This window comes from Erpetoichthys calabaricus, chromosome 7 (genome assembly GCF_900747795.2).
Source record: "Erpetoichthys calabaricus chromosome 7, fErpCal1.3, whole genome shotgun sequence".
NCBI classification, from domain to species: domain Eukaryota; kingdom Metazoa; phylum Chordata; class Cladistia; order Polypteriformes; family Polypteridae; genus Erpetoichthys; species Erpetoichthys calabaricus.
The window spans coordinates 194,217,163-194,231,787 of record NC_041400.2 but is presented as its reverse complement, the minus strand read 5'-3'; the positions used below and the strand labels follow the sequence as shown (position 1 = coordinate 194,231,787).

Here is a 14,625-nt window from a genome sequence, read left to right as displayed (position 1 = left end):
CCACTCCGCCACTCAACCACTCCGGACGTGGCCTACAACTGTCTTACCTGGGCGAAAGGAGAAAACGGACTGGACTGTTGCTCAGTGGTCCAAAGTCCTCTTTTCAGATGAAAGTCAATTTTGCATTTCTTTTGGAAATCAAGAGTCTGGAGGAAGAGTGGAGAGGCACAGAATCCAGAGTTTCTTGAGGTCCAGTGTGAAGTTTCCACAGTCAGTGATAACTTGGGGAGTCATGTCATCTGCTGGTGTTGGTCCACTGTGTTTTATTCAAGTCCAAAGTCAGAGCAGCCGCATGCGCCCCCTGCAGGGCGGCAGGGTACTGTCTGCCTCACCTTGTGCCTTTTCACTGCGTTTTTTGTGTCTAAATATGTCACACACATTCATTAAAGATATTAGGCAGACTGTGGACAGTCAGGGTGTATAATAAACGTGTCTGCACACCTTATATTGGTGACAAACAGAGAGGCACCCTCCAATGGCAGGCATCAACCCCATGTGTGAGGTGAGGGAGAGCGCAGTCCGAGGGGCGGTGAGGCTCGACGCAACCGCACCTCTCGTTTCTCCCCTGTATTTGAACAGGAAATGTGGCAATTCAGCAATTTTGACTATAAAAATGAACACAATTATTAGAATCATACAGAAAACCCATTTATTGGACGTATTTATATTTTTATGTTATTATTATTAGTTTAACTTTTCATGATGACGGGGAGGCTCTGCCTCACTTGCCTCCCCTGACCGCATGTCCCTGGAAGATAGATAGATAGATAGATAGATAGATAGATAGATAGATAGATAGATAGATAGATAGATAGATAGATAGATAGATAGATAGATAGATAGATAGATAGATAGATAGATAGATAGATAGATAGATAGATAGATAGATAGATAGATAGATAGATAGATAGATAGATAGATAGATAGATACTTTATTAATCCCAATGGGAAATTCACAAAGGAAGAGGCATCCAAGGCGGCAGTGAGGTCACTAGGAGGTGTGGCTAGGAAGGCGTTTTTGACAGGGTTTCTGTTCAGGTGACCTACAGGAGAGGAAGAGGAAGAGGGCCGCACTTCATCAATCCCCTTCCTTCTATTAAAGCCCTTAGCCTGCCTGCCAAGCACATGTGTGTGACATGTGGAATGTTACTCACTTTTAATAAACTCATTAAAAAATTATTAAAAGTCATTTGACAGCGCGGCTGCTCCCGTCCATACTTCGTGAAATGTTTTGGGAGTCGGCAGCCAGTTGAGGACTCGGCCTTTATTTGTGACTTTCTCTTTTTACAACGCGAATAACTGCGGTTATCAACGGGCCGTAGTTCAAAATTGAATTAGTGGACAGTGTAAGAGGGGGACAAAACCCAGAAAAAGGTTTAGGTTTGGTGTGGCCATCTTGTCTACCTGAAGAATGAGGCGAGGAAACCAACACCCCGAGTAGCCTTAACGGACTGAGACCACAACTCAACTGAATTGCATTGGGCCGGATGTAACCCTTACGGTGGTCCACTCAAGTGGGGTGCTGAGGGGGTCACCCCCCTATTTTGGGGTCCTGAGAGTGGCTCGTCATGTTGGAGGGAAGGGGGGGATGTGGCAACATGCTGTCATCACTGCAGTTTTATAGAGGAAGGGCAGGAAGGGGCGTCATTTTAGGGTAGGGAGGTCGGGACTGGAGGCTGCAGTGAGGGTACTGGGGGTCTTGCAAAGGAAAAAGAATGGGCGTTAGTGCTTATCGCTCTCTTTAGTTAAGCCCCCCCCGTGCACTTGTGTCTGACCACGGGTATTGTTGGTGTTCATTGACGTTGAATCTTTTCTTTCTCGTTAATTGTGCACGTGAACAATTCTGCATTTACACGTATGTCGCGTCCGTATTTAGTATCATCGATGCTTGTATTTTACCTGAGCGTTGTTCATGGAGCTCTGCGGCCTGCGCTCACACAAACAATAAGTCATGTTCCATCCATCCATCCATCCATTTTCCAACCCGCTGAATCCGAACACAGGGTCACGGGTTCTGCTGGAGCCAATCCCAGCCAACACAGGGCACAAGGCAGGAACCAATCCCGGGCAGGGTGCCAACCCACCGCAATAAGTCATGTTACCCAATACAACAATAACCTACAATTGTATTGTAATAATAAAGATGCTGTTTATGATTTGGTGACCCCACAGTCACTCCACTGCTGCAATGCTTGGCAGGACGCAGAAGCTCAGCTACCCAATTTAGTCCACCGGGACAGCGCAGTGAACTTAACTCGAAGAACATCTGAGTGCTGGCAGCCAAACTGCCTGTCAAGGCCAAAAAGAAAAAAAAAAAAAAGACCCTCATAAAAGCGCAGCTCTCGCCCCTTTGACGACTGCTTACTACACTTCAAGAAGCTCCAGACCCTCCACAAAAAACGCTGACGGGCCGAGGCAATGAACTTCATTCCTGGGGTGACATTGGAACAACTCTAGGGGGCGTGCCAGCCATCCAACCCGACACAGACAGACGCTAGAAGCACACTGATACAAACAAAAGATGCTTTCATTTTTCTTCACCACGTGGGAAACGCCTTCCCCGTTTCCCACAAACACAAAAGCACATGATACAATAATACTTTCTCTTCTCTTGACTCCTCCACTCTTCCTCGGCAAGCTTCATCCACCTTCCACCCGACTCCTGACTACTGTCCACTGGTCCCTTATACAAGACCCCCAGAAGTGCTCCAGGTGCTCGTTGCCCCATTTCTGGCAGCACCGCCCACACGGGCCCAGGAACAACAGCAGCAGCGCCCCCTGGTGGCGCACCCGGATCCCAACAGGGCTGTATTGGACTCCATCTCCCATGGAATCCTGTGGGAGTCCAAGGTACGACTGCCACCCAAGGGGGGCTACCATCAAGTGTTTTGGGGGTGGTAGTGTTCTGTCCACACTGGCTCCTCCAGTCCTTCCACAGCAGAGGTACCCCGACCAATCATGACAACATCAACATCTCCAAATTCTATCCATCCATCCATCCATTTTCCAACCCGCTGAATCCGAACACAGGGTCACGGGGGGCCTGCTGAAGCCAATCCCAGCCAACACAGGGCACAAGGCAGGAACCAATCCCGGGCAGGGTGCCAACCCACCACAGGACACACACAAACACACCAAGCACACACTAGGGCCAATTTAGAATCGCCAATCCACCTAACCTGCATGCCTTTGGACTGTGGGAAGAAACCCACGCAGACACGGGGAGAACATGCAAACTCCACGCAGGGAGGACCTGGGAAGTGAACCCGGGTCCCCAGGTCACCCAACTGCGAGGCAGCAGCACTACCCACGTCTCCAAATTCAAAAGACAAAAAAAAAGAGAAAATACAGATGTGGACAAATGTGTGGGTACCCCCCACCCCACCGAAAACAGAAGACCCCACAATTGTCTCTCAAATAACTTGAAACTGACCAAAGCCATTAGCACCCATCATTGTCGATTCTGTGTTTAACAAAAATCCGACTTTGCTTTAGAGTTCTGAATCGACAATGGACACAAAATGACGGGACCCCCCCTCACATAATATTCGGTTGCCCAACCTTTAGAGTTTGCAATCCCTGAAGACGAGGGATTCCCAGAGGTCTCCATGAGACATCTGCACCCATCCAGTTCACTCGTCCAGAGCAAAATGCTCCAGCTATGTCCCCTTTGAAGGGGGGTCTTGATCCAGTGTCACACACGTGTGCTTGGGGAGCAACCTAAGGGCTTAGGTAAGAGTGATGTACTACCTAGACACGGGGGGCACTGGTTAAAAATGCTCTCTCTTCTCAATCTTCCTCTGCAGAAAGGAAGATCAACCATGCTCGCACTCGGACGTCACTTCCGGGGTTAGACCACCTCCCACAAATCCTATTAGAGGGGGCCGAGGCCATCTTGCCGGCAGATCATCTCTTCATCATACAGGGTTTGCCTTAGGGTGCCCCGGACCCTTCATCTGTGCCTCGTGTCCTCCTACACCAGACTGCGTGTTTCAGTTCTTTCTGGAGATGTTTGATAGAATTTAACTCAGGGCTCACAGAAGGCCACATCACAATAGTCTGATTAGCGTTCTTAGCCACTCGGGGGTGTTTTGGCTCATTACACTGTTGGAGGGTCCGTGACCTGTGACTGAGACGGACCTTTCTGACAACAATCAAGTCGAGTTTTGGGGGTCCCTAAACTCCTACTGCCCACCACATGGCTTGGTCACCTCCTCATGTTTGTGCAAAATTTACCTTTAATAAGTGTCCTACTGTGTCCCCGTGTTCTTGATGAACTCATTTTAAAATAACAGTCTCAATCCACTGGACTAATCCTCTTTATGATTTGAAACACTTCAGTCAGGTCACCTCTTCATCTTCATCTCCTTAACGCTCAGCTCTTTTAATCTTTCCTCATAACTCATCCCCTGTAGCCCTGGAATCAGTCTAGTCGCTCTTCTCTGGACTTTCTCTTGTGCTGTTAAGTCTTTATGGAGAGCAAAACTGCACCCAGGACTCCAGATGAGGCCTCACCAGTGTGTTATAAAGTTTGAGCAGAACCTCCTGTGACTTGTACTCCACACATCAAGGCGTTAAGTCCCCTTATACTGCTGCATGCAGACGAGACGTACAGAATAACTCGACCTGACTTTGATCTCACAAAACATCACCCACCAAGACACTGACTGTCACTTGGCGGTCGCTGACTCAGCTCAGAGGGAGTCGCCCCTGAGAGATACGAGCTCACTGTCAGGCGATCCGTGGCTCCAGGGGAATGAGAGTCAAGCATTTGTGTGCTCACCGTGTAACGTAAGACGCCGCCATTTCGCCTCTTTTGTTTTATGCCACGAAAAGGCTATCCAGTTACCCTTAAACACCCGGCAATGAAAATGATACGAGCGAGTCTCAGTGTGCCAGATGTCACATCAAGCCCTACAGGAAATAAAACTTCCCAAATCCCTAATCCTGCGCTGCCTCCGACGTCTTTCATCTTTGAAACGCTGACTTGGGTGGGGGGGTGTGGGGCGTCTAATAAGTGACTTCACATCACGCGGGCACCGGCTCACCTACACCTAGAGACCTGCACGGGTTTGAAATCTCTGGGTCTGCGATGGCACTTGAGTTTGAGTCAAGTGGGAGGACATGAAAGAGATAGATAGATAGATAGATAGATAGATAGATAGATAGATAGATAGATAGATAGATAGATAGATAGATAGATAGATAGATAGATAGATAGATAGATAGATAGATAGATAGATGTGAAAGGCACTATATAATAAACAGATAGACAATAAAGGCACTATATAATAGATAGATAGATAGATAGATAGATAGATAGATAGATAGATAGATAGATAGATAGATAGATAGATAGATAGATAGATAGATAGATAGATGTGAAAGGCACTATATAATAAACAGATAGACAATAAAGGCACTATATAATAGATAGATAGATAGATAGATAGATAGATAGATAGATAGATAGATAGATAGATAGATAGATAGATAGATAGATAGATAGATAGATAGATAGATAGATAGATAGATAGATGTGAAAGGAACTATATAATAGATGATAGATAGATAGATAGATAGATAGATAGATAGATAGATAGATAGATAGATAGATAGATAGATAGATAGATAGATAGATAGATAGATAGATGGATGTGAAAGGAACTATATAATAGATGATAGATAGATAGATAGATAGATAGATAGATAGATAGATAGATAGATAGATAGATAGATAGATAGATAGATAGATAGATAGATAGATAGATAGACTCCTTTATTTGTCCGTATAATGAAAGTAAGAATCTACAGAAGCCCCCTAGTGTTACTCCTCTGTCATTGCTTTGTATTTGTGCTCTGCTCTCTGGCGCCCTCTACAGTCCACAGATTCCAATGACACAAATTCTGACCCCTCCATAGGCGCACTGTGTGGCCAAGTGCAGGTCACCAGCCTGTGTTATAACTTAGAGCTGCATGGAAGGTGTAATGAACTTTCTAAAGCACTTTCAGATGAAAAGAAAGGCGCTATATAAAACAAAGGTGCTTTGCTCATATTGAGGTGCCTTTCTCAGAGTGCCCTGCGTGTCCCCCTAGTGTGAGTGACCCTGTCACAGAGCCCAGGTGTGCGCACGCTGCTCCTCAGAGGTTTAGCTCCATGATCAGCCTGACCAGTGAACGTTCATGTTGCCCCTTCATTTTCTCCTAATGTTCTGATTGTTAATTCAGTGGACTCCTTCCTTCAGGGTGACTTACAAACACGGCATTTATTACCAGAGCATTACATGAGCTCCTCAGGGTCCCACATGAGACCACTGGGTCCCACAGCCCACTGTAAACAGACATGTGGTTAGACGTTAGGGATCCCCATGATGGACATCACCACACAGCAGCGGGACACGTGGTGGAGCCCACGAGACACATGAAGAGGGTCCTCAGTCGCAGGCCCAGAGAACAGAGAGGTGGGCGAAGGCAAGGGGAGCCGCTTGTGTGAGAACACGGTCTTGTTCTTTGGTGGCACTTCTGAGGTCATTCAACGTGACCCCTAATGTGTCTTGAGCATTTCTAGCAGATCCCGAGGGGGAGGTCACACTGTCAGCACGTCGGAAGGAAATCTGGCAGGCTGTAAAGCCGATTGCACGCAGGCTCAGGTCCTTAATAGGAACCATTTGGGGCTTTGGTGTGGGAACTCACTGACTTTCAGCAATGGTGAGTGCTAAGTGACGCTGTTTTTCGTGAGACCCTCAGTGCGGTGCAATATGACACGACTCCCAAAACAAGACTAGATTTGCTCATAATTGCTTTAGGAAGTTGGGATGACTGCATCTAACATGAAACTCACTGCAGTGTGAGAGCAACAAACTGGAAACCTGGGGTGGGGGGGCTGCTGAAATCTGTAAGAAAAAGATTTGCACCTGCCGTCCTCAGGCTGAAAACTTCAGCAAGGAAGGGTGTGTGCCAGTTTGAGATACAGACTGGCATGAATTGAGGACAACAACCTGGCGACTGAGAAGGCAGCACCACTGGCCGAAGAACGTTTATGATGGAGCTGCTCACCCTCGGGTCTTCAACTGGCCAGTCCAGTTTAATGTCCTCTAAGGAGAAAGGGCACCGACAGGGAACAAGTCCTGCAATCCTGGCACCCGCCACTCACCTGCTGTTCAGGCATCGACGCAGTGAATACGAGGCTCCGCCCCCACATGTACGTGAACAGTCACTCCACGGCCCCCAGGCGTCCCACAGGCTGTCCCGGTCCTCTTCGGAGCGCGCCGTCCGTGAACTCTACAAGAAAGCAGAGCACCACATATGAGTACTGGAGGCAGTCGCGGGCACAGACAACCAGGTCAGGGGCTCTGGAGCATTTAAGACAAAAACATTAGCAGGGCACTCCATTCATTCATAATGAAATGCAAAACCAGAGTCACAGTGGCAGCATACCCACCAACAGGGCACAGGGCCCCCCACCTCCCCCCAATCAGAGCGACCAAGAGGCGTATTCACTAAGACATGTGGTTTGAACCCGTGTTCATGCAGCAAAAACTACATAATAATAATAATAATACATTTTATTTATATAGTGCCTTTCCCATGCATAAGACACTCCAATTCTATCAACAGAGAGTCCAGCTAGAAAACTGGTACTGGAATAAGTGAGTGGAAAAAGGAAGGAATGAATAAATACATGAATGGGAATGTTAGAGAGAACTGAAGGAAAACAAATAAGATACAAAGCAAAGGGTCTCTCTCTCTCTCTATATTATATATATATATATATATATATATATATATATATATATATATATATATATATTGTGACAGTTTGTGGTCCTCTCGACCCCTTGAACCCTCTGACCACTCTTCAGACACCCGGTAAAAGTCCAATAATTATTTATTTGGACACTAATAAAGTGCACAAAGCACCTACACTCCATAATACTCATAATAAATCAATACAATAATCAATAAACAATCCTCCACTCCCAGACGCATTGCCAACCTTCCACCCAACTCAGCTCAACGTCTGGGATTTCCCACAATCCTTTTATAGTCCTTGACCCAGAAGTGTTTCGCCTTCTCTGTCCATGTGACATGGGACACTTCCGGGTGCAAATAACAATCCCTGGGCCTCCCTGCAGCGACTCCTGGCGGCCCCCGTGGAATCCAGCAGGGCTGTGCATTAAAAGTCCACTGTCCATAATTCCCTGCTGGCATTTGAGGTAGCTCCATGCTGCAAGGAGGGCTCCATCTGGTGGCCTGGGGGTATTGGTCGGGATAAATAGCCGGCCATATCTCACAATATATATATACACACATATACATATACACATATATATACACACAGTATTGTCACACACATGCGAGACACAGGCAACCAGCGGGTTCAAAAGATGGTAATATCATACCAAACCAGGAGGTGGCAGTGTGTACTAACTCTCTTTCTTTCTTTCTCTTCTGCAGACCATCCGTCCATCCATCCATCCATTCTCTTCCGCTTATCCGAGGTCGGGTCGCGGGGGCAGCAGCTTGAGCAGAGATGCCCAGACTTCCCTCTCTCCGGCCACTTCTTCTAGCTCTTCCGGGAGAATCCCGAGGTGTTCCCAGGCCAGTCGAGAGACATAGTCCCTCCAGCATGTCCTGGGTCTTCCCCGGGGCCTCCTCCCGGTTAGACGTGCCCAGAACACCTCACCAGGGAGGCGTCCAGGAGGCATCCTGATCAGATGCCCGAGCCACCTCATCCGTCTGCTCTCGATGCGGAGGAGCAGCGGCTCTACTCTGAGCTTCTCACCCTATCTTTAAGGGAGAGCCCAGACACCCTGCGGAGGAAATTCATTTCAGCCGCTTGTATTCACGATCTCGTTCTTTCAGTCACTACCCATAGCTCATGACCATAGGTGAGGGTAGGAACATAGATCGACCGGTAAATTGAGAGCTTTGCCTTATGGCTCAGCTCCTTTTTCACCACGACAGACCGATGCAGAGCCCTCATCACTGTTGATGCCGCACCGATCCGCCTGTCGATCTCACGCTCCATTCTTCCCTCACTCGTGAACAAGACCCCGAGATACTTGAACTCCTCCACTTGAGGCAGGATCTCGCTCCCAACCCTGAGAGGGCACTCCACCCTTTTCCGGCTGAGGACCATGGTCTCGGATTTGGAGGTGCTGATTCCCATCTCAGCCACTTCACACTCAGCTGCGAACCGATCCAGAGAGAGCTGAAGATCACGGTGTGCTGAAGCAAACAGGACAACATCATCTGCAAAAAGCAGTGACCCAATCCTGAGTCCACCAAACCGGACCCCCTCAACGCCCTGGCTGCGCCTAGAAATTCTGTCCATAAAAGTTATGAACAGAATCGGTGACAAAGGGCAGCCCTGGCGGAGTCCAACTCTCACTGGAAACGGGTTCAACTTACTGCCGGCAATGCGGACCAAGCTCTGACACCGGTTGTACAGGGACCGAACCGCCCTTATCAGGGGGTCCGGTACCCCATACTCCTGGAGCACCCCCCACAGGATTCCCCGAGGGACACGGTCGAATGCCTTTTCCAAGTCCACAAAACACATGCAGACTGGTTGGGCGAACTCCCATGCACCCTCCAGGACCCTGCTAAGGGTGTAGAGCTGGTCCACTGTTCCACGACCAGGACGAAAACCACACTGTTCCTCCTGAATCTGAGGTTCGACTATCTGACGGGCCCTCCTCTCCAGAACCCCAGAATAGACTTTTCCAGGGAGGCTGAGGAGTGTGATCCCTCTGTAGTTGGAACACACCCTCCGGTCCCCCTTCTTAAAGAGGGGGACCACCACCCCGGTCTGCCAATCCAGAGGCACTGTCCCCGATGTCCATGCGATGTTGCAGAGGTGTGTCAACCAAGACAGTCCTACAACATCCAGAGCCTTGAGGAACTCCGGGCGTATCTCATCCACCCCCGGGGCCCTGCCACCAAGGAGTTTTTTGACCACCTCGGTGACCTCAGTCCCAGAGATGGGGGAGCCCACCTCTGAGTCCCCAGGCTCTGCTTCGTCATTGGAAGGCATGTTAATGGGATTGAGGAGGTCTTCGAAGTATTCCCCCCACCGACCCACAACGTCCCGAGTCGAGGTCAGCAGCGCACCATCCCCACCATATACAGTGTTGACACTGCTTCCCTCTCCTGAGACGCCGGACGGTGGACCAGAATCTCCTCGAAGCCGTCCGAAAGTCGTTCTCCATGGCCTCCCCCACAATCGAAGCCAACTCACCACCAGGTGGTGATCAGTTGACAGCTCCGCCCCTCTCTTCACCCGAGTGTCCAAGACATGTGGCCGCAAGTCCGACGACACGAAACTGGATAGTGACCCCACCATAGAGACAAGAACCAAACTGTCCATCAAAGACATAATGCACCTAATATCACTTTGCCAAAAAACTCACTTTCATTTCAACGGCAAGTATTACACACAGAAAGAAGGCATGCCGATGGGATCACCGTTATCTGGACTCCTAGCTGAACTGGTAATGCAACGATTTGAAAACATGCTTTATCCCAGATTACACCCAAAATTTGGATACGCTATGTAGACGACACATTCGTCATATTAAGAAAGAGCCAGCTGAGTGAATTCTTCAATCATATTAACACAATATTCCCTGCAATCCAGTTCACAATGGAAAAAGAAAACAATCGACACATCAACTTCCTGGACATTTACATCAAAAGAAATAGTGACGCCACCCTGACCACAAGTGTTTACCGCAAACAATGCTACACAGACAAGATCCTACACTACGCCAGCAACCACCCGATATCTCATAAACGGAGCTGCGTGAAAACCCTATTTAAACGAGTCCACACGCATTGTAATACCAAGGAAACAAAAATTAATGAGAGACGCTATCTCTTCCACCGTTTCACCTCGAACGGATACTCAAAATCATTCATTAATCGGAGTCCACAACAGCAGACGCCAAAGGAATCAGCATACAATCGACGTAAATCAGAACCCCCACCCCACCTGGCATTCACTCCCATACCACCATAATGTGTCAGAAGGCACGGCACGCACCATGACCAAGTGGGGCATCAGAATAGCACATAAACCCACCAACAATCTGCGCATGGTCCTGTTTAATGCTAAAAACAAGAAATCGACAGTCGAAACACGAAACGCAGTTTATAGTATTCCATGCAATTCTTGCTCAGCTGTATACATAGGACAAACGTCAAAAAAAATTTCAACACGTGTACAGGAACATCGCAACGCCGTCAGAAGAAAGGACGCACTCTCTTTGATATATGCACATACTAAATCGACAGGACACACATTCAACTGGGACAACGTGAAAGTAAAATTTAAGGCCAGCACTAAAAGTGCCAGAGAGTTGGCCGAGTCTTGGCTATCAGATGAAAACGCCTTCAACAGACACTTGGACATAAACCCAGCATATGCCAACTTAAGAAGGACATGTACACAATAAATAAACTATACAAACCCCCCCACCCCCCCCCGATCATACTGACTTAGTCACCTCCACCCCCCACCCCCCCCCATACTGAATGTGTTGCTATATATTGCCTTTGATTCTTGTAAGTCTAAGCATTATCCTCTGATGAAGACCCCTGATAGGGGTTGAAAGCTCAGGAATAAAACTATTTTATGATACGTGATTCTTTTTTCTCCCTTCATGGATCTCCAGCTGCAAATATGCAAACCGTATCACGGACCTTCTCTTCCATATATATATATCTATATATATATAATATGATTTATTTGTGCGAATCCGAGAAACACGCAGCGGGCCAAGGGGAGGGGAAGACGGGATCTCAGGAGTAGGGAGCCCTCCTCACTCACTTGCCAGGCCCCGTTCGAGTCGCTCAACCCTCTCGCCACGTGTTGGAGCGCAACATGCCTCCGCTTAGCTAGCGATACCTGTTTGCAGGGCCGGATTTATATGAAAAGAGGCCCTAGGCTATTCCACTTATGAGGCCCTTTCACCTTCCATTTTTAAGTTTGTAAATTACATGAGAGATAATAAAATACGTAATATGCGTTGATCTTAACCAATACATTTTTATGTTTGTTTATTAGTCATATGCGTAGAATTTCTCCTTATTTTCGGTTCAGTGTTTTAGTGTTCACTGTTTTTAGAATAGTGTAATTTTAATTTTGCTAACAATTTGAATGTAGGCCCCTCTTGATCTTGAGGCCCTAGGCTGAAGCCTAGTTAGCCTATAGGAAAATCCGGCCCTGCCTGTTTGTTCAACAGACATTGTCATCTACAGATTGTTAAGGAGTAACGTTTAACGTTTTTGAGAGAGACATCAGAGCTCTATGTGTTTAAGAGGGTAGCTGCTGATTGCCAGAGATATCACGGTCACGCGCTTTTCTTCCCATGCAGGGGGCGCTCTCTCATCCAGCCAACTTTTTACATTAATGGCAAAGAGATCACAGCTACATTCTTGCCCGATAGCAAAACCATATTATATAATTATATATATATATATATATATATATATATATATATATATATATATATATATATATAAAAATGGGATTTGGCTGGGCCATTCATCCCAGCCAATACCCCCAGGCCGCCAGGTGGAGCCCTTCCTGTAGCGTGGAAGTAACCTGAATGCCAGCAGGGAATTATGGACAGTGGACTTTTAATTCACAGCCCTGCTGGATACCCTGGGGAGGGTAAGGACTGTTTTTCCTACACCCCGGAAGTACGCCCCAGTCACATGGACAGAAGAAATGATGTGCTTCCGGGATGAAAAAGAAGAGTTTTTGATCTGACCCGGAGGTGCTAGGAAGTCACATGGACTGAGGGTTCAGAAGCACTTCTGGGTCAAGGACTATAAAGGACTCTGGGAAATCCCAGACGGACGAGCTGAGCTGGGTGGAAGGGTGACGATGCATCTGGGAGAGTGGAGGATTGATTATTGATTATGGATTTGTATTGGAGTATTGTGGAGTGGTGGTGCTTGGTGCACACTATTATTATAATAAATAATAATTATTTGGACTTTTATCTGGTGTCTGACGTGGTGTCTGAGGGTTCAAGGGAGAGCGAGAGCGCCCCTATCAGTCACTATATATATGTATATATATATATATATATATATATATATATATATATATATATATATATATATATATATGTATGTATGAAAGGCAAGAGATAGATAGATAGATATGAATGGCATTATTTAATATTGAGACTCATAGGAAAGCCGCTATATAATTTAGAGAGACAGCATGGATTGACACAGAAAATGATCTATAAAATGTATAAAAATGAAAGGCACTTAATAAATAAACAGGTTTATAGAACACATTATTGTCAAGTGTATGAGTACAGTAAAGTTGTGCTATAGGAAAGGCACTATATAATATTGATAGCTCCATCGATAGAAAGTAAAGGAAATAAAGAATTAATGAATAGATACATTTAAAAGGCACGGTATAATACAGAGCTAGATGGAGATATGAAAGGTGCTAAATAAATGACACATAGATCAACAGAATAGACAAGTTATAGTAAGGAGATAGAAATGAAAGGCACTATATTATAAACAAACAGATACATACAAAGTCAGTTTATTGAACTAAAGTAGAAATTGCAGCATTAGATAGATGAATGTGAAAGGCACTATATACAGTGATAAGCTATTGATCCAGTTCAGGGTTGCCTAAGAAAAGGACGGACCCTCAGGTCAATGCAGTGGCAAGAAAAAGTAAGTGACCTCTTTGGAATTCCTTCCTTTTCTGCACATACAATGTGACGCAGTGGTCACCTAAGTGACAATCACAGACAAACACCCACTAATGACACACACAAACAGTTCTAACCTTTCTTGTCTTTACAAAACACAAAAGTCAAACGTTCAAAGTGGACCTTCCTTCGGTTCAATGGTTTATATAGCTCAGGTCACAGCTAATGTGGAAAAACAGAGTGATGTGAAAAAGTATGTGCACCCTTCTTCAGTTCAGTGGCTTACATATCAGGTCAGAGTGATGTGAAAAGGTAAATGCACCCTCCACCAGTTTAGGGCAAAACACAAGTGAAATGTACAGTAATGTGAAAAAGGAAGTATATAATCATTTACATATCAGGGTATGATGAACTATTATCTTATTGATGCTTAAAACTTACCAAATTGAACCTCTGGTGACAAACATTACACACGACAGACTTTGCATTATTAATATAAATGAGGTGAAGCAGGTTAACAAGAACACTCACATTTATTTACTTTCTCCCATTGTATTAAAGCCAAGCAGATACTGAGCACCATCACACGTCACACTTTAACACTACAAAGCTTTATTTATGCCCAACAAATTAAGAAAGGCGGCCTTCACTTGTGTTCATTTCTCTGGGGTCCGCGGTCACAGGTCACAGAGGTAAAAACCCTCGAGTAATGTGAGGGTCTCGCTTTATTGTGTCCAAGAGCTTAGAAAGTATAAAGTACTCAAGTAAGGCAGTGACGGTCGGGGGGCTCTGAGCTGAACGTCACTGCTGGGGGGATCAGAGCTTCAGAAAGAGGCACAGTAGTAGGAGCCCCAAAAGATTGTAGAAAGTGAGATGGGGGGGGGGCTCCAGATTAAATCTGACTGATCTCCACGGGCGACTGTGTAGT

The 14,625-nt window shown here is 46.3% G+C and overlaps 1 protein-coding gene across 4 annotated transcripts in view; it reads right to left on the bottom strand.

The window, feature by feature from the left end:
• The window catches only part of LOC114654202 (ADAMTS-like protein 1), a 388,522-nt gene that overhangs the window by 183,960 nt on the left and 189,937 nt on the right, over window positions 1–14,625 (bottom strand). For all 4 annotated transcript variants that reach the window (XM_051929881.1, XM_051929878.1, XM_051929877.1 and 1 more), the window contains one exon: window positions 7,154–7,281. In XM_051929881.1, coding sequence (XP_051785841.1) covers window positions 7,154–7,281 — 128 coding nt within the window. The remainder of the gene's footprint in view (window positions 1–7,153; window positions 7,282–14,625) is intronic.